Source organism: Hemibagrus wyckioides, linkage group LG11 (assembly GCF_019097595.1).
Source record: "Hemibagrus wyckioides isolate EC202008001 linkage group LG11, SWU_Hwy_1.0, whole genome shotgun sequence".
Classification (NCBI taxonomy): domain Eukaryota; kingdom Metazoa; phylum Chordata; class Actinopteri; order Siluriformes; family Bagridae; genus Hemibagrus; species Hemibagrus wyckioides.
In genome coordinates, this window is record NC_080720.1 from 17,477,131 (window position 1) to 17,500,883 (window position 23,753).

General features: G+C 36.9%; 1 protein-coding gene across 4 annotated transcripts; it reads left to right on the plus strand.

Moving 5' to 3' along the window:
* Window positions 1-1,525: 1,525 nt before the first annotated feature.
* Window positions 1,526-22,212, plus strand: im:7151449 (sushi, von Willebrand factor type A, EGF and pentraxin domain-containing protein 1). 4 transcript variants are annotated; one of them, XM_058402893.1, is made up of 20 exons: window positions 1,526-1,775; window positions 3,142-3,327; window positions 5,838-5,937; window positions 6,049-6,119; window positions 6,228-6,410; window positions 10,389-10,574; window positions 10,998-11,097; window positions 11,209-11,279; window positions 11,388-11,570; window positions 12,767-12,952; window positions 13,444-13,626; window positions 14,822-15,007; window positions 15,499-15,681; window positions 16,532-16,714; window positions 17,910-18,095; window positions 18,581-18,763; window positions 19,533-19,583; window positions 20,335-20,383; window positions 21,113-21,191; window positions 21,437-22,212. In XM_058402893.1, the coding sequence occupies exons 1-19, from the start codon at window positions 1,541-1,543 to the stop codon at window positions 21,183-21,185; spliced, it is 2,778 nt and encodes a 925-aa protein (XP_058258876.1). In that variant the 5' UTR covers window positions 1,526-1,540; the 3' UTR covers window positions 21,186-21,191; window positions 21,437-22,212. The 4 variants fall into 4 exon arrangements, with proteins under 4 accessions (XP_058258876.1, XP_058258878.1, XP_058258877.1 ...); XM_058402894.1 differs by lacking the exon at window positions 1,526-1,775 and adding an exon at window positions 1,878-2,749; XM_058402895.1 differs by lacking the exon at window positions 3,142-3,327 and having other exon boundaries at window positions 1,683-1,775.
* The last annotated feature ends 1,541 nt before the right edge of the window (window positions 22,213-23,753 follow it).

Here is a 23,753-nt window from a genome sequence, read left to right on the forward strand (position 1 = left end):
ATATTAAAATGTCAATAAAACATTTCTGCCTTTTTACGCTAAAAACATTCAGAACTGTGGCATCTCTTATGTAACAAATTCTAAGATAGGAAGAAATGTTCAAAAACACTAACCACAACCTAAACCAAGTAAAAACAAATATTTGACATAGACAACTAATTATAGTTAGAAATAAATCTTAAACCAAAGCAGAAAACAGAAACCGAGAAAAGACAACCAATTATACTGCAGATTTTTAACCAGATCTTCTTTTGAATTATCTGTAATGCTAAAGAGTAAGTGTTGACTTGTTGGGTTTTCAAATGTCATCAATGTTAAATGGGGAAATGGTTAAATAGACAAAAATACTCTTGATTAGTAGAAAGTTCATTCCAACAAAATAATATCATGGGAGCATTGTGCTAGGACAGGGACTTGTTAAGAGAGAGGAGTTTTGAGGAACTCCTTTTTATATTCACTCTGTGTGTTTATACACTTTGGAGGTGTTACCATGGTGACTAAAACCACATAATCTGAAGCATGCAGTAACTCCCAACTATTAGTTACATTAGGTACATTAAAATGGTCTAAGTTTCCAAGATATAATATATAGAACTAGTGCTGTCTGGTTTAAATGTTTTAGCAGGGCTAAGCCATACTCTCTTTCAGAAAAACATACATAAAAATGAGACTCTATTTTTGGCATCTCTATTGTCTTGTTTCCAGTGAGACAAATACCTTGAATTAGCTTCTTTATTTCTTTATTTATGAACCACAAGCAACAGCATCACAATCATCATAGATGCAAATCAAACTAACCGGAGGCAAGTGAGAAACACCCTGAGAATGACTCATGCTAACTCTGAGGTCACTCACAGCTGGAGATTTAAGTAAGAGTGCTTATTAATCAGTTAGAACATCTACTATGGCAACCATGCTTTGTTTTATTGGTATGTTACAGGGCTCAGTACTTGGTCCGCTCCTTTTCTCCCTCTATACTCACTCTCTTGGCAAGTTATATCTTCACATGGGTTTTCATACCACTGCTATGCTGATGACACCCAACTTATCTTCTCCTTCCCTCTCTCAGATACCACAGCTTCTGCTAAGATCTCAGCGTGTCTGGTGGACATTTCATCTTGGATGACGGCTCAACTGCTGAAACTCAATCCCAGCAAAACTAAACTGCTGATCATCCAAGGTGATTCATCCCCAGCCCAGGGTCTTGCGTTATCTCTAACTCCATGATCTCCCTTTCAGCCACTACATGCAACATTGGGTAACCATGGACAATCAACTGTCAGTTTCTTCTGTACAACATCAGAAGGATTTGGCCATTTCTTTCCACATAGGGTACTCAGGTGCTTGTTGTCATAGTAGACTGGACTACTGCAACTCTCTACTGGCAGGTCTTCCTCTGAATGTAATTCGTCGTCTGCACATGATCCAAAATGCTGCTGCATGACTTGCTTTCAACCTGCCTAAGTTCTCACACACCACCCCACTGCTGCGTTCCCTCCACTGGCTTCTGGTAGATGCATGCATCAGATTTAAAACACTGATGCTTGCCTACAAAGCCAAGAATGGACCAGCACCATCTTACCTCAAAGATTTTATTACTCCTCACACTGCACCCCGCTCCCTCCGATCCACTAGCACTGCCCAACTGGTCCCACCCTCTCTCAAGGTTCTCTTCTCTGTTCTGGCACTGAGGTGGTGGAATGAACTTCCCCTAGATGTCCATACAGCTGAGTCACTGACTGTCTTCAAACAACAGCTGAAGACCTACCACTTCTGTAAGCACTTAAACTAGCTCTTATTTTTTCCTGTTTGTTTTATGTATTGTTGTAAAAAAAAACAACTGATGGTATCCTAAGTCTGTGACCTACTGTACTGATAGAGACTTTTGTACGTCGCTCAGGATGCGAGTGTCTGCCAAATGCCAGAAATATAATGTAAATGTAATGTTTTGAAAAGAGACTCCACTCAAACAAAATCTTTACCAGGAATGTACCAGTGGATTTCTGAGTATCGGTCAACAGTTTATAAGTCTGATCATATATGACATTTTCTAGTATGGTTCAATGATATAATTTATAATGTGTAGAATTTACAGGCACAAAACAGATATTTAATGTAAACATAGAACACAGCTCAAATAGAATAATCATTTACAGTCCTGCTCTCTGAAGAGGATGGGTTATTTTCAAGGTTTTTCAAGGTTTCTTCCTCATGTCTTACTGTCTTACTCTTTAGAGTTCTAAATCTACATCTGGATTTCAGTAAAGCCACTTTGCGCAAATGTTAAAGCTCTCTAAATAAACTACAAAAATAGAATGAACATGGTATTCTGAATATTACTAAAGGTTCTGTAGGTTAATTTACAAATTACTCCCTATAGGTCAGTGCATTACTTATGGTAAGAAGCGCGTGTGTCTGGGTGTGAGAGTGTCCGAAAAAGCGGAACAACCCGGCTATATTAAGGCAAATACTGAGTTGGGGGGTAGCTTAAGAGAGAGTGGACAACCGTGGACGCTCCATACACCATAACCAACAGGATTATATTCAGCAATTTGTTTTACTAGACTCATTTCTGTGGACACTTTTTATCGGACCGTTTCCTCAGAAACTGCGGGACTTACTTCCAGCCTAAGACGTTAACAATTCTAGACTATTTCTTTATTATTATCTCGAAATCTTCTAAGTATGGAGATGAGCTTGTGGACACTACTGTTACTCCTGCTTTCGTTTGTGTCCAGGGGAAACACAGGTAAGCTTAATTTATTTAATCAACAAAACTGTTCCGTGTTTTGTTGCAGTAATATTCCATAGTTTAATATGTATATTTAACCTGGATAAGGGGATATAGTATACTGTTTAATAAATGTTAAGGTACATATTTAGACTGTAGTTGCTTTTTGTTACCTACATGCATGGACATGGTACACTTGATCACCACTTATTTTCTGAAAATGTAACTCAGTACCTAATAACTAACCATTAATAAATTAGCTAACTGTGGCTCTCTCGGCCGTCACAAAGTCAAGGAGCCAAGCAAAATTTGATCCCAAGGGACTGCTGTGTTTCTTATCTACACCAACTGTAACTAACAGGCAGTAGAGACTGTTCTTGACCTTGAATGTGTGTTGTTTTGTTGAACAGGTGAATGTCCGAAACCTGTCCTGGAGGGAAATGTGGTGTTATCTGACTCTGCTCTTTTTGAAAATAATTTTCCTGATGGATCTGTGGTCAGTTTGAAGTGTGCTACTGGCTATAAGGTGGATGAGGGCTCCAGCACCATCACATGTCTTGGTGGTGAATGGAGCCACCAGGAGCTGACCTGTAAAAGTAATTCTTTTTTTCTATTATGTTTTATTTGTAATGCGTCAGTTACAGTGCTGCATTTGACACAAGAGTATTATAAGGTTTGGGTGTGACTATGCATTGCTATGTGAGGAACAGCAATATAATTACACTCTTAATTTTCTACTTTAAAACATTATTAAACAGAGAAATTAGATTAAATTATAAAATAGCAACATTTTTTGACTTTACTTGATGTCCATCCAAACAAATAGGTGTGTAATAAGATACAGAGTTGGAAAGGCAGTAATAATGAGATGAGATTGCAAAAGCAACATTTACAAAGGTTTGATTTTACAGCTACCACCCTCACTGGACCCCTTACAGTTTGCGTATCGTCCTAACCGCTCCACGGACGACGCCATCACCACAACCCTCCATCTGGCCCTCACACACCTGGACTGTAAAGACTCCTACGTTCGAATGCTGTTCATAGATTTCAGTTCAGCATTCAACACAATCATCCCTCAGCAGCTGATTGAGAAGCTGAGTCTCCTGGGCCTGAACACCTCTCTCTGCAACTGGATCCTGGATTTCCTGACTGGGAGACCTCAGTCAGTCCGGATCGGGAGCAGTATCTCCAGCACCACCACACTGAACACTGGAGCTCCTCAGGGCTGTGTGCTCAGTCCATTGCTGTTCACTCTGCTGACTCACGACTGTGCAGCAATGCACAGCTCCAACCACATCGTCAAGTTCACTGATGACACGACTGTGGTGGGTCTCATCAGCAAGAACGACGAGTCAGCATACAGAGAGGAGGTGCAACATCTAACAGCCTGGTGCAGAGCCAACAACCTCTCCATGAACGTTGACAAGACCAAAGAGATGGTTGTTGACTTCAGGAGAGCACAGAGTGACCACTCTCCGCTGTCCATTGACGGATCCTTGGTGGAGATCATCAAGAGCACCAAATTCCTTGGTGTCCATCTGGCGGAGAACTTCACCTGGTCACTCAACACGAGCTCCATCACCAAGAAAGCCCAGCAGCGCCTCTACTTCCTGAGGAGACTGAGGAAAGCCCATCTCCCTTCCCCCATCCTGACTGTGTTCTACAGAGGGACCATCGAGAGCATCCTGAGCAGCTGCATCACTGCCTGGTTTGGGAACTGCACCGTCTCGGATCACAAGACCCTTCAGCGGATAGTGAGGACAGCTGAAAAGATCATCGGAGTCTCTCTCCCCTCTATCACGGACATTTACACCACACGCTGCATCCACAAAGCCAACAGCATTGTGGCTGACCCCACACACCCCTCACACACACTCTTCACCCCCCTGCCATCTGGAAAGAGGTACCGGAGCATTCAGGCCCTCACAACCAGACTGTGTAACAGTTTCTTTCCTCAAGCCATCAGGCTCCTCAACACCCTGGACTGAACTTTTCTACACTCTCTCACACACACACACACACACACTCTCACTCAGGACTGAACTGTATATCAACTCTCTGTCTCTCTCACACACAGATACACACATACTCTCTCTTGACTGTGTGAACACGCACACACAATTTATATTGTTCATACTTATTGCACTACCTCAACCTGTCATCCGCTGCTATAGTTATATTTATGTTTATTCTATTTGCACTACCTCAACCGCTGCTGTGTATTTTTGCACAATTTTTTTTGCACAATACTTTTTTTTTTTTTTACATCATTTCACTTTATCTTATCTTATTTCACTTACATTCCAGTACACGTTCTTTTCTTTCTTTTCGGCGCTAAGTGTCCTGTGTTCTTTTGTGTTGTCTTTCTTGTATTTATTGTCTTTTGCACTGTCTTGTCTATGCTCTGTTTGCACCTATCTGCACACTGTGCACTTTACGTGGCTAAGACAATCTTCTGTCCTAGCTCTGTGGTGTTGTTTTTATGTTGAACTTTGTTGTTGTATGTTTATGTAGCACCAGGTCCTGGAGAAACGTTGTTTCATTTCACTATGTACTGCGTCAGCTATATGTGGTTGAAATGACAATAAAGCTTCTTGAATCTTGAATCTTGAATCTTGAATCTTGATTGTAAAATGCTGATATTAATTAATTATGGGTTATTTTACATTTACATTTCTGGCTTTTGGCTGTTAAACTTTCTAAAATGACTTAAAGAGGTGCTTTTGAAATCTACTGTATGTCAGTGAATACATCAATACTGGTTCACTAGCTCATAGGCTCAGAATACCATCAGTCTAAAACTCTGATGGGAGATAGGAAGTCAGCTAGAAATGCACAAATTTTGTTCTGGTGCTATAAGTAGGAGAGCAGAATGAATGAATGAATGAATGAATGAATGAATGAATGAATGAATGAATAAATAAATAAATAAATAAATACCATTACTTCTGCTGTAGTATATCATCCTTATAGAAAATTATAGAAGTTGCAGGAGATAATGTTACGATTGGGTTACAATTACTATACAATGATATATATATATATATACAAATATTATGGTAAATCAGCCCATTTTAACCCTAGCTTTAAATATTTCTTTCAGAAAAAGACTGTGGTCCTCCTAAACCATCCCCCAATATGAAATTTAACATCCCGAGTGGAACATTGTTTGGTGATTATGTTAGACCATACTGTGATCGTGGGTGAGTGTTTTATAATCTTACTATCATCAAGATAATGTTTTTGTAATTATGTAAAATGGGGAAACATACACAGTGTCCTAGTTTCAACCAGTGTACATGGACAATTTCCAGGTATTACCTTCAGGGCTCTCAGTCTAGGCAGTGTCTTGCATTTGGCTGGACTGGAAGGTCAAAGTGTTTGTGTAAGTTCAAGATGTTCCACCCATGTCACCCGTATATAGCCAAATATTTTACTACATGTGCTGGAATAGCCTTTAGACTGGGACTAACATTTTGTTGTTGTTTTGTAGTGGTAACCTGTGGAAAGCCTCCTGAGATACCTAACTCAGTCATAGTCACTGATCATAAAAAAGAGATCATGGAATTTGAAGATGTCATTGAATACCGCTGTGAGGACGGCTACACTCTTGTAGGCAGTGGATCAGTTGTTTGCCAGGAAAATGGGAAATACAGTTCACTTCTGGAGTGCAAAGGTGAAAGTTATGTTATGTATTAATATGTGTTATATATAATGCATCAGTTGTGTAACAGCAGTGCTGCAATATAATTACACATTAAATTTTCTGCTGGTGTAAACAACTAATTTATAATAAAGTGTACTGTAAAACATAATTAAACAGAGAAATTAGATTAAATAATAAATCAGCACAGTTTACTTGACTTTACTTGATGTCCATCCAAACAAATAGGTGTGTAATAAGATACAGAGTTGGAAAGGCAGTAATAATGAGATGAGATTGCAAAAACAACAGTTCACTAGCTCACAGTCTCAGAATACCACCAGTCTAAAATTCTGATTGGAGATGGTGGACCTGTCCGAGGATGATTAGATGTGATTCCATAAACATTCCCAGTAGATATAATCACCTTCAGACAAATGACTATGGCAGTGTCTTTTTTAATCACACACACACACAGACACACACACACACATATACACACAGACACACACACAGACACACACAAACACATGGACTGGAAGTCCATTAATTGCCCTGTGTATTATATGTACTGGAAATACATAAAACTTGTTAAATAACGACAATAAAATACTCCACATTTCCTCATACTGTGTGTCACTCTGTATGAGGCTGAGTATTTCAAGTTGTACAATGGGCTTAATTTTCCAGCAGTGTCAGTGTTAAACTAAAGTTAATAGCTGAATTGAACACTTTACAAATGTTTCAGACTAGAAGCTAGTTTCCACTGGAGACTAAGTACACAGTTTCAAACAAAACAAAAGCAGAAAACAAAAGCAGAAATCAGAAATCGAGAAAAGACAACCGATTATACTGCAGATCCTTACCCAGATCTTCCTCTGAATTATGTGTAATGCTAATGTGTAAGTGTTCACTTGCTGGGTTTTCAAATGTTATCAATGTTACATGGGGAAACGGGTAAATAGACAAAAAAGACTCTTGATTAGTGGAAGGTTCATTCCAACAACAACAAAAAAAATCACACACACAAAACCAAGGAGGACAAGAGGTAGCTGTTTCATAGAGGTGAGTTAGAACAAATAACCCAGACACCACATTCACAACTGTGCAAATTTATATCAGTTATATCAGTGATGTAAGGCACTGATTTAAACTCCTAAGGCTTAATTTTGCTGGCCACGAGGGGTCACCATTGAGTGCAGTAAAAATTGACCACTCAAAAATTATTTTAGGATTTTAGGATATAATTTTCAGAAATGATCAGTCTTGGATTTAATTGTGTTAGGCTCAGTGTGCTTGTCTGCATACAGACAGTGCCATGTACTTGTATGTCAAAGGAGCAGTTAGCGTAGACCCACTATCTCCATCTCTCAGAGAAGTCTATATAGGGTGTGGTGCTCAAATCATTATGATAAGGCCAAAACACACATGTCACTCTGTATGAGGCTGAGTATTTCAAGTTGTACAATGGGCTTAATTTTCCAGCAGTGTCAGTGTTAAAGTACAGTGTACAGTGTACTTGATATAGCTGATTTGTTTAAATTATGTCAGGTTTACTTGTCTAGTCTAGTAGAGGAGGAATGTGGTGTAAAAATGAGTGTAAAAGGCTAAAGTGACATTTCTTCTTATCTAACTGACGTGAGAAATTTTGGAATAAGAAGACGAAAGTGAAAGACTTAAGATGGTGATCGGAAGACAACTACAAAGAAAGTCACACTCTAATTGCTTACATGTATTGTGCTAGGACAGGGACTTGTTAAGAGAGAGGAGTTTTGAGGAACTCCTTTTTATATTCACTCTGTGTGTTTATACACTTTGGAGGTGTTACCATGGTGACTAAAACCACATAATCTGAAGCATGCAGTAACTCCCAACTATTAGTTACATTAGGTACATTAAAGTGGTCTAAGTTTCCAAGATATAATATAAGGAAATAGTGCTGTCTGGTTTAAATGTTTTAGCAGGGCTAAGCCATACTCTCTTTCAGAAAAACATACATAAATATGAAACTCTATTTTTGGCATCTCTATTGTCTTGTTTCCAGTGAGACAAATACCTTGAATTAACTTCTTTATTTCCTTTATTTTTAAACCACAAGCAACAGCATCACCATCATTATATGTGCAAATACACAGAGTAATTTGAAGTAGATCCAGAGGTTATTTTATTTGTAGCCCGCCTTCTATAGATCCATCCAACCTTTCTTGGCAGTCCAGTCATGTGACTTGGGGCAAATTCATTTAGGCCCGCTCAGTTAATGGTTCATTTGTTGCAAACTAGGAACTATAAGAATTATCATATTTTTACATATTATTACAAAGTACTATTATCATACTACCTGACCTTTTTAGGAGCAAGACAGCCAGTCTACTGAGCAATGACACTTTATATAGGCATGTCCTATATTTTAAACTAAAGTAATGTTTGTACCTTGTCAGTTTGTTTTTACAGAAACCAAGAAGATCTATTCACCAAGAAAATTCCAAATAATAGAAAGTAGAAAAGAAGTTGTGTGACTTTTTCCAGGATATCTGTGAGTAGTGCAGTGTTATTGGGGGAAAAAAAAGATCACTCTAAGTGGAGACAAGCGAGAAACACCCTGAGAATGACTTAAGCAAACTCTGAGGTCATTCACAGCTAGAGATTTAAGTAAGAGTGCTTATTAATCACTTAGGACATCTATGGCAACCATGCTTTGCTAAATATATATTCATTGGTATGTTTTGAAAAGAAACTCCACCCAAACAAAATCTTTGTCAGGAATGTACCAGTGGATTTCTGAGTATTGGTCAATACTGATCCAGAAACAGTTTATAAGTCTTTTCATATATGACATTTTCTAGTATGGTTCAATGATATATTTTATAATGTGTAGTATTTACAGACACAAATCAGATATTTAATGTAAACATAGAACACAGCTCAAATAGAATAATCATTAACAGCCCTGCTCTCTGAAAAGGATGGGTTATTTTTTAAGGCTGGTTCCTTTCAAGGTTTCTTCCTCATGTCTTCAGGAGTATCTTCTTTCCATTGTCTTGCTTTTCTTTCTAAATATACATCTGGATTTCAGTAAATATTCTACCAAAATAAAATGAACATGTTTTTATTAACATTACCTAAGGTTCTCACAGCTAGGTCAGTGCATTACTTACGGTAAGAAATCCTGGTATTTTCAGCAGTGTACTATAACCTAGGGCGTGACTCGGGCTCCAGTTCGAGCCCCACCCCTCCAGATGACTCGGTTGGGAAGGAAAATCTCTCAGATCAGCCTAGTCACTAGAAGCGTGCGTAAGTGTGGCTGAAAAAGCGGAACAACCCGGCTATATTAAGGCAAATACTGAGTTGGGGGGTAGCTTAAGACAGAGTGGACAACCGTGGACGCTCCATACACCATAACCAACAGGATTATATTCAGCAATTTGTTTTACTAGACTCATTTCTGTGGACACTTTTTATCGGACCGTTTCCTCAGAAACTGCGGGACTTACTTCCAGCCTAAGACGTTAACAATTCTAGACTATTTCTTTATTATTATCTCGAAATCTTCTAAGTATGGAGATGAGCTTGTGGACACTACTGTTACTCCTGCTTTCGTTTGTGTCCAGGGGAAACACAGGTAAGCTTAATTTATTTAATCAACAAAACTGTTCCGTGTTTTGTTGCAGTAATATTCCATAGTTTAATATGTATATTTAACCTGGATAAGGGGATATAGTATACTGTTTAATAAATGTTAAGGTACATATTTAGACTGTAGTTGCTTTTTGTTACCTACATGCATGGACATGGTACACTTGATCACCACTTATTTTCTGAAAATGTAACTCAGTACCTAATAGCTAACCATTAATAAATTAGCTAACTGTGGCTCTCTCGGCCATCACAAAGTCAAGGAGCCAAGCAAAATTTGATCCCAAGGGACTGCTGTGTTTCTTATCTACACCAGCTGTAACTAACAGGCAGTAGAGACTGTTCTTGACCTTGAATGTGTGTTGTTTTGTTGAACAGATGAATGTCCGAAACCTGTCCTGGAGGGAAATGTGGTGTTATCTGACTCTGCTCTTCTGAAAAATAATTTTCCTGATGGATCTGTGGTCAGTTTGAAGTGTGCTACTGGCTATAAGGTGGATGAGGGCTCCAGCACCATCACATGTGTCGGTGGTGAATGGAGCCACCAGGAGCTGACCTGTAAAAGTAATTCTTTTTTTCCATTATGTTTTATTTGTAATGCGTCAGTTACAGTGCTGCATTTGACACAAGAGTATTATAAGGTTTGGGTGTGACTATGCATTGCTATGTGAGGAACAGCAATATAATTACACTCTTAATTTATTGCTGGTGTAAACAACTCTCTTACACAATAATCTTTTTAAACACTACTGCAAAGTGTAGAAAATATATTGAATAATAAAACAGCAATGTTTAATGTTAAATAAATAAATAAATATATACCACTACTTCTACTGTAGTATATCATCCTTATAGAAAATTATAGAAGTTGCAGGAGATAATGTTACAATTGGGTTACAATTACCATACAATGTTTTTTTTGTTGTTGCAAGTATTAAATATGGTAAATCAGCCCATTTTAACCCTAGCCTTAAACATTTCTTTCAGAAAAAGACTGTGGTCCTCCTACACCATCCCCCAATATGAAATTTAACATCCCGAGTGGAACATTGTTTGGTGATTATGTTAGACCATATTGTGATCGTGGGTAAGTGTTTTATAATCTTACTATCATCAAGATAATGTTTTTGTAATTATGTAAAATGGGAAAATATACACAGTGTCCTAGTTTCAACCAGTGTACATGGACAATTTCCAGGTATTACCTTCAGGGCTCCAGTTATAAGCAGTGTCTTGCATTTGGCTGGACTGGAAGGTCAAAGTGTTTGTGTAAGTTCAAGATGTTCCACCCATGTCACCTGTTTATAGCCAAATATTTTACTACATGTGCTGGAATAGCCTTTAGACTGGGACTAACATTTTGTTGTTGTTTTGTAGTGGTAACCTGTGGAAAGCCTCCTGAGATACCTAACTCAGTCATAGTCACTGATCATAAAAAAGAGATCATGGAATTTGAAGATGTCATTGAATACCGCTGTGAGGACGGCTACACTCTTGTAGGCAGTGGATCAGTTGTTTGCCAGGAAAATGGGAAATACAGTTCACTTCCACAGTGCAAAGGTAAAAGTTCATTTTGTTTTCACTTTAGATCTTGTCAAGAAAAATGTCTAAGAAGGATAACAAGAATCAGAGTAACATGTTAGTTGGCTGTGTTCTGTTCATGTATCTAAGAGGAAAGGCATTTACTGTATTCTGGAAAATGGATTATATTAGCAGAGAGAAAGCCTGCTATCCTACTCTACAGCTGCTGTTATATACAATTCCTGCATAGGCGCTATAAATGCAAGATACATATGTAATGGTTTGTGATTCCTGGAGCAGGTATTATCAGCAGAAATGCAGTTATGACTTTATTACTCTGCTCACATTTACAGAGCAACTCTTATATTCTTTAGTCTGATATAGTTTTAATTCAGCTTTGGGGATTCTGTGCTAGCTATGAACCTGATGCTATACATTTGCTTCATTTGCTTACTAATGTTGATTTTCCATTATCAGGACACCGTATGGGTTTTAGGTTCCGAGCTCAGCTTCACAAATTTACTTTGCTAAACAGATTATATAAGATCACATTTAAGTGCCAGTAAGAATAGAAAATGAAGGGCATGAACAGCAGTTTTATTTGCACATTTTATAGTTGCTTTGAGATATGATATATATATAAATGTAGCAGGATAAAATACAGGCATGTTGCTACTTAATTATCTGACATTGAGGAAGGTTCAGCTTAGCTTTGACATTGTAAAATGTACAATGAATGTGCTGTTTATGTTTGTGGTGTTATTAACAGGATACTAAATGAATATTGTTGGTTAAATAATTGCTATAATCAGTATGCATGATATGCTAAGTTATGATGTATATGTTTTTGTGTAACCTTATTAGCTTGTTCTTAATAATATTTACGTTTTGGAACAGAACAGATGCTGTGTTAAAATTCAGTTGTCTAAATTCTTAGATATTATAATAAGTGTGCATTGACGTCTTGTTCTTATTTTTATTGAGAGTTATATTTTAAATGAGTGTGTTGGGCTCTTGTTCTGAAAGTGTAATTCAGTACCTAATAATTAACCAATAACAAATTGTCTAACTGTCTCTCGCAGTTTGCTGTCTCGGTCATCTCTGAAAGAAAGTGAACGTATTCAGTGTTGCTAAGGGGGGGATTTGTTACGCTGTGTTTCTTATCTACACCAGCTGTAACTAACAGGCAGTAGAGACTGTTCTTGACCTTGAATGTGTGTTGTTTTGTTGAACAGGTGAATGTCCGAAACCTGTCCTGGAGGGAAATGTGGTGTTATCTGACTCTGCTCTTCTGAAAAATAATTTTCCTGATGGATCTGTGGTCAGTTTAAAGTGTGCTACTGGCTACAAGGTGGATGAGGGCTCCAGCACCATCACATGTCTTGGTGGTGAATGGAGCCACCAGGAGCTGACCTGTAAAGGTACTTACATTTTTTTCATTATGTTCTTTTCATAATGTGTCAGTAGGAGAACGGAATAAATACATTGTCTTTCAGAAAAATAATGCAGTCCTCCTAAACAGCGTTGCCAGATTGGGCGGGGGCCCACCCAACTGGGCTCCTTTTGGTCATGGAAAAATGAAATAACAAGGAAAAATGCATTGGGCAAGTTGATAGAATTTGTGTGTGTGTGTGTGTGTATGTCTAAATAGTATCTAAATAGTACCTTTTGCACTAACCCATTTGTTTTGGGTTTTCTGTTTGTTATTGTATTAGTTATCACAGTATGCATTTTGGGCTGGTATTTTTTGAAATGGGAGGGTTTTAAGCTGTAGTTGGGCTGGAAATCTTCAGTCCAATCTGGCAACACTGCTCTTTAACCAACTCCATCCAAGTCACCCGTATATAGCCAAATATTTTACTACATGTGCTGGAATAGCCTTTAGACTTAACATTTTGTTGTTGTTTTGTAGTGGTAACCTGTGGAAAGCCTCCTGAGATACCTAACTCAGTCATAGTCACTGATCATAAAAAAGAGATCATGGAATTTGAAGATGTCATTGAATACCGCTGTGAGGACGGCTACACTCTTGTAGGCAACGGATCAGTTGTTTGCCATGAAAATGGGAACTACAGTTCACTTCTACAGTGCAAAGGTGAAAGTTCATTTTGTTTTCACTTTAGATCTTGTCAAGAAAAATGTCTAAGAAGGATAACAAGAATCAGAGTAACATGTTAGTTGGCTGTGTTCTGTTCATGTATCTAAGAGGAAAGGCATTTACTGTATTCTGGAAAATGGATTATATTAGCAGAGAGAAAGCCTGCTATCCTACTCTACAGCTGCTGTTATATAGAATTCCTGCATAGGCGCTATAAATGCAAGATACATATGTAATGGTTTGTGATTCCTGGAGCAGGTATTATCAGCAGAAATGCAGTTATGACTTTATTACTCTGCTCACATTTACAGAGCAACTCTTATATTCTTTAGTCTGATATAGTTTTAATTCAGCTTTGGGGATTCTGTGCTAGCTATGAACCTGATGCTATACATTTGCTTCATTTGCTTACTAATGTTGATTTTCCATTATCAGGACACCGTATGGGTTTTAGGTTCCGAGCTCAGCTTCACAAATTTACTTTGCTAAACAGATTATATAAGATCACATTTAAGTGCCAGTAAGAATAGAAAATGAAGGGCATGAACAGCAGTTTTATTTGCACATTTTATAGTTGCTTTGAGATATGATATATATATAAATGTAGCAGGATAAAATACATGCATGTTGCTACTTAATTATCTGACATTGAGGAAGGTTCAGCTTAGCTTTGACATTGTAAAATGTACAATGAATGTGCTGTTTATGTTTGTGGTGTTATTAACAGGATACTAAATGAATATTGTTGGTTAAATAATTGCTATAATCAGTATGCATGATATGCTAAGTTATGATGTATATGTTTTTGTGTAACCTTATTAGCTTGTTCTTAATAATATTTATGTTTTGGAACAGAACAGATGCTGTATTAAAATTCAGTTGTCTAAATTCTTAGATATTATAATAAGTGTGCATTGACGTCTTGTTCTTATTTTTATTGAGGGTTATATTTTAAATGAGTGTGTTGGGCTCTTGTTCTGAAAGTGTAATTCAGTACCTAATAATTAACCAATAACAAATTGTCTAACTGTCTCTCGCAGTTTGCTGTCTCGGTCATCTCTGAAAGAAAGTGAACGTATTCAGTGTTGCTAAAGGGTGTGATGTTACGCTGTGTTTCTTATCTACACCAGCTGTAACTAACAGGCAGTAGAGACTGTTCTTGACCTTGAATGTGTGTTGTTTTGTTGAACAGGTGAATGTCCGAAACCTGTCCTGGAGGGAAATGTGGTGTTATCTGGCTCTGCCCTTTTGGAAAATAACTTTCCTGATGGATCTGTAGTCATTTTGAAGTGTGCTACTGGCTATAAGGTGGATGAGGGCTCCAGCACCATCACATGTCTCGATGGTGAATGGAGCCACCAGGAGCTGACCTGTAAAGGTACTTACATTTTTTTCATTATGTTCTTTTCATAATGTGTCAGTAGGAGAACAGAATAAATACATTGTCTTTCAGAAAAATACTGCAGTCCTCCTAAACAGCGTTGCCAGATTGGGCGGGGGCCCACCCAACTGGGCTCCTTTTGGTCATGCCTAACCGGGAAAAAATGCATTGGGCGAGTTGATAGAATTTGTGTGTGTGTGTGTGTGTGTGTGTGTATGTCTAAATAGTGTCTAAATAGTACCTTTTGCACTAACCCATTTGTTTAGGGTTTTCTGTTTGTTATTGTATTAGTTATCACAGTATGCATTTTGGGCTGGTATTTTTTGAAATGGGAGGGTTTTAAGCTGTAGTTGGGCTGGAAATCTTCAGTCCAATCTGGCAACACTGCTCTTTAACCAACTCCATCCAAGTCACCCGTATATAGCCAAATATTTTACTACATGTGCTGGAATAGCCTTTAGACTTAACATTTTGTTGTTGTTTTGTAGTGGTAACCTGTGGAAAGCCTCCTGAGATACCTAACTCAGTCATAGTCACTGATCATAAAAAAGAGATCATGGAATTTGAAGATGTCATTGAATACCGCTGTGAGGACGGCTACACTCTTGTAGGCAACGGATCAGTTGTTTGCCAGGAAAATGGGAAATACAGTTCACTTCCACAGTGCGAAGGTGAAAGTTCATTTTGTTTTCACTTTAGATCTTGTCAAGAAAAATGTCTAAGAAGGATAACAAGAATCAGAGTAACATGTTAGTTGGCTGTGAACAGTTTAAAAAAAAAAGAAATACTCCCTAAATCTGTAAGCATAAGGTTACATTTGAGTTCCAGTAAGAATAGAAAATGAAGGGCATAGACAAAAGTGTGAAAAGAAGAGAGGCTGGATCAAGGGTTAGAATTACAGCACATTTTTATTTACACATTTTATAGTTGCTTTAAGATGAGAAATATATAAATGTAGCAGAATAAAATACAAGCATGTTGCTACTAAATTATCTGACATTGAGGAAGGTTGAGCTTAGCTTTGACATTGTGAAATGTATAATGAATGTGCCTTTTATGTTTGTGGTGTTATTAACAGCATTCTACATTAATATTGTTGGTTAAATAATTGCTGTAATCAGTATGCATGATATACTCGGTTATGAGGTATATGTTTTTGTGTAACCTTATTAGCTTATTCTTAATAATATTTGAGTTTTGGAACAGAACAGATGTTGTGTTAAAATTCAGTTGACTAAATTCTTAGATACTATAATAATTGTGCAGCGACGTCTTGTTCTCAGTTTTATTGAGTGTTATTTTTTAAATGAGTGTGTTAGTTTTTTTTAAGTGTAACTCAGTACAAAATAACTAATAACTAACTAATAAACAGTAAGCGAATGGAATAAATACACTGTATTTCAGAGAAAATACCGTATTCTTCCTAAACCAGCTCCACCCATGTCACCTGTTTATAGCCAAATATTTTACTACATGTGCTGGAATAGCCTTTAGACTTAACATTTTGTTGTTGTTTTGTAGTGGTAACCTGTGGAAAGCCTCCTGAGATACCTAACTCAGTCATAGTCACTGATCATAAAAAAGAGATCATGGAATTTGAAGATGTCATTGAATACCGCTGTGAGGACGGCTACACTCTTGTAGGCAGCAGATCAGTTGTTTGCCAGGAAAATGGGAAATACAGTTCACTTCTACAGTGCAAAGGTGAAAGTTCATTTTGTTTTCACTTTAGATCTTGTCAAGAAAAATGTCTAAGAAGGATAACAAGAATCAGAGTAACATGTTAGTTGGCTGTGTTCTGTTCATGTATCTAAGAGGAAAGGCATTTACTGTATTCTGGAAAATGGATTATATTAGCAGAGAGAAAGCCTGCTATCCTACTCTACAGCTGCTGTTATATACAATTCCTGCATAGGCGCTATAAATGCAAGATACATATGTAATGGTTTGTGATTCCTGGAGCAGGTATTATCAGCAGAAATGCAGTTATGACTTTATTACTCTGCTCACATTTACAGAGCAACTCTTATATTCTTTAGTCTGATATAGTTTTAATTCAGCTTTGGGGATTCTGTGCTAGCTATGAACCTGATGCTATACATTTGCTTCATTTGCTTACTAATGTTGATTTTCCATTATCAGGACACCGTATGGGTTTTAGGTTCCGAGCTCAGCTTCACAAATTTACTTTGCTAAACAGATTATATAAGATCACATTTAAGTGCCAGTAAGAATAGAAAATGAAGGGCATGAACAGCAGTTTTATTTGCACATTTTATAGTTGCTTTGAGATATGATATATATATAAATGTAGCAGGATAAAATACACGCATGTTGCTACTTAATTATCTGACATTGAGGAAGGTTCAGCTTAGCTTTGACATTGTAAAATGTACAATGAATGTGCTGTTTATGTTTGTGGTGTTATTAACAGGATACTAAATGAATATTGTTGGTTAAATAATTGCTATAATCAGTATGCATGATATGCTAAGTTATGATGTATATGTTTTTGTGTAACCTTATTAGCTTGTTCTTAATAATATTTACGTTTTGGAACAGAACAGATGCTGTGTTAAAATTCAGTTGTCTAAATTCTTAGATATTATAATAAGTGTGCATTGACGTCTTGTTCTTATTTTTATTGAGGGTTATATTTTAAATGAGTGTGTTGGGCTCTTGTTCTGAAAGTGTAATTCAGTACCTAATAATTAACCAATAACAAATTGTCTAACTGTCTCTCGCAGTTTGCTGTCTCGGTCATCTCTGAAAGAAAGTGAACGTATTCAGTGTTGCTAAAGGGTGTGATGTTACGCTGTGTTTCTTATCTACACCAGCTGTAACTAACAGGCAGTAGAGACTGTTCTTGACCTTGAATGTGTGTTGTTTTGTTGAACAGATGAATGTCCGAAACCTGTCCTGGAGGGAAATGTGGTGTTATCTGACTCGGCTCTTCTAAAAAATAATTTTCCTGATGGATCTGTGGTCATTTTGAAGTGTGCTACTGGCTATAAGGTGGATGAGGGCTCCAGCACCATCACATGTCTCGATGGTGAATGGAGCCACCAGGAGCTGACCTGTAAAGGTACTTACATTTTTTTCATTATGTTCTTTTCATAATGTGTCAGTAGGAGAACAGAATAAATACATTGTCTTTCAGAAAAATACTGCAGTCCTCCTAAACAGCGTTGCCAGATTGGGCGGGGGCCCACCCAACTGGGCTCCTTTTGGTCATGCCTAACCGGGAAAAAATGCATTGGGCAAGTTGATAGAATTTGTGTGTGTGTGTGTGTGTGTATGTCTAAACAGTGTCTAAATAGTACCCTTTGCACTAACCCATTTGTTTAGGGTTTTCTGTTTGTTATTGTATTAGTTATCACAGTATGCATTTTGGGCTGGTATTTTTTGAAATGGGAGGGTTTTAAGCTGTAGTTGGGCTGGAAATCTTCAGTCCAATCTGGCAACACTGCTCTTTAACCAACTCCATCCAAGTCACCCGTATATAGCCAAATATTTTACTACATGTGCTGGAATAGCCTTTAGACTTAACATTTTGTTGTTGTTTTGTAGTGGTAACCTGTGGAAAGCCTCCTGAGATACCTAACTCAGTCATAGTCACTGATCATAAAAAAGAGATCATGGAATTTGAAGATGTCATTGAATACCGCTGTGAGGACGGCTACACTCTTGTAGGCAACGGATCAGTTGTTTGCCAGGAAAATGGGAACTACAGTTCACTTCTACAGTGCGAAGGTGAAAGTTCATTTTGTTTTCACTTTAGTTCTTGTCAGAAAAATGTCTAAGAAGGATAACAAGAATCAGAGTAACATGTTAGTTGGCTGACAGTTTAAAAAAAATAAATACATAAACACTGTTTACACAATCTGTAATCATAAGGTTACATTTGAGTTCCAGTAAGAATAGAAAATGAAGGGCATAGACAAAAGTGTGAAAAGAAGAGAGGCTGGATCAAGGGTTAGCATTTACAGCACATTTTTATTTGCACATTATATAATTGCTTTAAGGAGAGAAATATGCAAATATAGCAGAATACCATGCAAGCATGTTGCTACTTAATTAGCTGAAATCTTTTGAATTCAGACCAAAAATGAAAGAATTGAAGAATTGTCTACATATATAGGAGAAACATTTTGTCTACCAGGCATCTAATTAGGAGGAACTTAAAAATCAAAGAAGACAGCAAGCCAAAAGCATTGTGAACGAAGAATGTGACAGTTTGGTGATGGCAGTGGGCTACTGACTTATGATACAGTTATTGCAAGCAAGAGATATGCAGAGTGGTATTTACTTTAATTAATTTTAAGACTATCTATTCCAATACATTTGCTCGCCTAAAAATTGTGTGGTCTGCCACCAAAGGTGTCATGTTCTAAATTGTTTAACACATCTACATTATTATTATTATTATTATTATTATTATTATTATTATTATTATTATTATTATTCCTCTATAAATATTTAGTGCCATACCATATATAGTAATTATTATTTCTTTTTACAGGAACATATGCTGTACTCATTTCTGCACTAGTCATTGGCATTGCAGTACTTGGTGAGTAATTTTTTTGGTTTATTTGTTAAAATATTGTCAAAGTTATGAGTTTATGCAAGTATGAAAGACAAAATTAATATTCATAAAATCTTATTTCCTACATTGTCTCATTATGATGATATAGGAAGTGTGGACAGGAAACAGGAATACCTATTCTATTTCAGTAGTATAACCACTAATACTTTTGTAAAGCTCTAGGTTTTTTTGATGTAGGTTTTTGAGAATAAATGGAGATGAACTGATCCTTCTTATTAGTTCTTTTACATTCTTTCCGTGAAGGCCTAATTTTAGACTTTAGACTTTATTTTTTATCATAAGCCACTAGGAAACTGGGTCCTACTGAGTGCGTTCTCTGTCAGGGTTTTTGCCTCTTTTTTTTGCTTCTTTCACCATCTTCCTTACCACATGTCATGGAACAGTGTGCTCATGGGTCCAATTTCTGTTTGAGCATGTAAAACGTTTTGGTACAGTCCTAATTGTGCTTTAACTACTTATGTATATTTTGTATCATTACCTTGGTTGTACAGGTCAACAAAAATTCATTGTTTTCCTCATGCTAATGGATAACACAGTGTTTTTATAGATGTGCAACCTCATATTAATACCACAGGGAAATAAGGCATGGAACACAGATTCTAGAGCCTGACAGCAAATGACATGAATGACAATTTGATTGCAAAAATTGTTTATTTAAAGTCTTCCTTAATGATGCCAATTAATTTGTTTCATGTAATATGTCACTTTTTCACAGGTTGCACAGGAATATGTTTGTTTTTTAAATGTCTGAAGAAACGAAAAGGGTAAGCATGTCATTTATCATGTCGTTTATAAAAACTAGCAAGCATGCTGAATTAGATAACACACTAACGTTCTGCATGAGTAAAATAGTGCTACTGACCATCAAACTTGCTGATTTTTTCTTTGTCTGTTCTTTTCCTATTTCATCATATTGAGTTAGGATAGTTAGGATTACATGTGCTTCCTTCTTAATGATTGGAAATATTCTTTACTGCGTCAGGCTAAGTCAGACAGATAGGGGATGTAATTTCCACCAAGCAGGAGTGGTTCTATGTCATAAAACATGACTGTCTTCTGACTCATCAGCCAGACAGGAAGGGCAGTCCATATTCTATGTTCCTTAGTACATATGTATAATATGCTAGTTTACACTGCTAAACAGATTGTGTCCTTCTGTAATGCTGTATGTAATAAACTACATTTGAAAAGTGGTGCTTGCTGATTTCACATGTTGTAAATGAAGGCTCTTGCTAGATTTGAAAAAGATTAATGGTCAATTAAGTAAAACAGGTTTTTAGTGATGACTTTTGCTGTCTGACTAATGCAAGACCATGAAATATAGACATGAGGTCACACGTATTGAGTGTATTCTGTGATGCTTTCATGAAACTGCTTTGTTTAACTGCTTAAAGCATATTAAACCTCATACAGATTATAAAGTTTTTAAACAAATACTAAAACATGACAAGTGGATGATGTTGATTGTTTCATTATCTGGTGATGGTGCATAGATCATACAACACCGGGGAAGAAAAGATGCCAAAAGATGCATTAATGCAAAGACAGTCATTCATCTATTACTAATACCAGGTACCTACAAAGATCTCTAAACTGACTGGAACAAGTTTTATTCTTTTTATTTTTCTGATAGTTTCTTTAGTTTAGAGTTTTCCATAGCTGAATATGCTTGTATAATAATCTAGTAGTTAACAATAATAGTAATAGTAGTAACATTTCTAACAATTCCTAGTTTTGCTGTAAAATGCTGATAACGTGTGTATGCTGTAGTAAGATGACTGCCTAACCTTGTGTTTTCTTCTTCCTCCCAAACACAGATCCCATAATCGCATTGCTCCTGTCTGCCGATCCACTTCTGATCCACGCAGTGTTCAGGAGCACAGTATTACCTCATGACCAAAAACATTTTATTTGCACTCTGATATTATGATGTCCTCTATGAGGTGATTTTTGTTTCCTTTTCTGAATGCTGAAATTCTGAATCCTGGAATTCCCCACCCTTAATACCAACCATTCCTTCAAACAGAGCTCACTGTAAGTTCAGCAACACATTCCTCTCTGAAATTCTATCTAAGGGCTGGTAGCTCCTTGCACAGTCTTCCAGAGCAGAAATGGGATCTCAGATGGTTCTAAATTGTCCTAAAGTGGTCCTGTCTCAGTCTACAATCCTGAGACAAGCCAAAATTAATCTGTCACACTGTGCTCCTTTTCACAAGTGAATTGCTGAAACATGGACACAGAACATCTTTTATTCAGTCCCTCTTGTAGAAACTGACGTGCACTGAAGTCAAAGCCTGCTTTGTGAGGCAGCCGTTGGTTATTGTTTGCCTGGACAATGGCACTGAGTTAAGCATCAGACTTGTTCAAGATTCTAAATGCATCATATTTTAAAGAAAGTCAATAGCAGTACTCATTCAGATGTGTGTTGTTTAGTCTAGCTGAAGGAGTGCAGACTATACAGCAAATATATTACCAGGTAAACTTTTCTAAGCACTTTAAAGATTCACTGTGGCTGTTTGATGAATTCTGTGACTATTTTTATATAAATTATCTTTTAAATATTTTTTATTAATAAAACAATTAAAAGCACTTATTTATAGGACTGCTTGGCTACTTAAAATTTGATCTTGCTTTTTACAGCAGTAAGAGTTCAATGCTTTAGTGAGGTTATGTGATGTAAATTTAACTTAATTATCTAGTTCCACTCAGTGAGAGTGCTCTCAGCTATGTTTAACAGTTTTAGGCTTGTTTAAAAGGATCTGTTATCTGAGCTAAAATGTTCTTATTTGTCCAAACTCACAGGAGTCCATTATTCCCTCGCTGCATTTTGTCTCGGAGATGAAAGACACAGTGGGAGTTGAAAGGAAATACAGTATGACATTTCAGGGACTTAAGCAGTGCTAGATATGTTTAGCCTTGAGTGCTATTTTCCTAGAGGTATCAAATTGAAAAGAGGAAAAATAATTTGGGGGAAAAAAAGCGATTTTTATAAAATGGGAATCTTATAATAATGGTTTAGTTACAGGACTGCCATACAGAGCTCAACATATGGCATTAGCTGACACCAGTTTCCATTATGTTTTTGGATGCTCATTGGGATTATGTTTAGAGTTCATGAGCAAACAATTGGCAGTGACATGAATAGAGAAATCAAATACACATTTTATTGTGTACCTTTTAGCATAGTATTTAGTAGCAAGTAATTTTCAGAAAAATACTGTATTTAAATATTACCTGGCCTCTTTAACATCAATTACACTTCAGCGCAAATGCAACACATTTAGTTGCTTTCAGAAGAGAATCTTTTTTGTTCACATCTCTATACTAGTCATTTTTGTTTATGATATTTATTATTAAGGTGAAATTTCATGATGTTGCCATAGAGCATCATTTTTTTAATGCAGCATATTATTCCACTTTCAGTCAGTTGAAACACTGTGAAAGGTTAAGAAGAAATGTTTGTGTGAAAGTGGCAAGTGTCCAATAGGCTGAAAAAAGCAACGAGTTGTACTTTGCTTACGCTGACAAGCTTCATCTGCCATCTGCCAAGCAACGAGCTAAATATTCACTGATATTTTTGCCCCATTTTTCTTACATTACATCAGTTACAGAAAATGATGTGGATATACTCTATTAATTTGTGCATGTACTTTTTAGTTGACATAAAAATGTGCCAAAAATTGCATTAGCTCTTGGATTCATGAGAGCACAATTCATTTGGGAGCAATACTTCTGCTTTCCTGTGTAAGTATGTCTGCTACTGACACTTAAGTGGATATACAACAATGAAGAAATATATGGGAAGTGTTTAGTTCATTCATTCATTCATTCATCAATCTGTAGCAATCACTGTATCCTGGTCAGGGTCATGGGGGATTCTGGGAACACTAGGATGTACTCTGGATGGGAAACTAATTAGTGTCCAAGTGTTTAGTCTTGAAGTGCTTATGCTTTAGGTCATTACTATCAAGTCTCAAGTCTGACTTAAAAAGTGTCAGTAATATTTAATACTAGCACTTAAGAAGTCAAATATATTCCAGGACTGCTTTAAAACAAATAAATAAACAAACAAAAAAACATACTGAGAGAAATCCTCAGTTTAGATTCCTGACAATGTTTACAGAAATGATCTTC

Bases quoted from the DNA above. Each gene is read 5' to 3' on its own strand.
- im:7151449 (XM_058402893.1), top strand. From the start codon at position 1,541: ATGCTTGCCTACAAAGCCAAGAATGGACCAGCACCATCTTACCTCAAA. The intron at 6,120-6,227 runs GTAAGTTCAAGA...GTTGTTTTGTAG, and splicing joins TGGAAGGTCAAAGTGTTTGT to TGGTAACCTGTGGAAAGCCT. The intron at 20,384-21,112 runs GTAAGCATGTCA...GATGGTGCATAG, and splicing joins TGTCTGAAGAAACGAAAAGG to ATCATACAACACCGGGGAAG.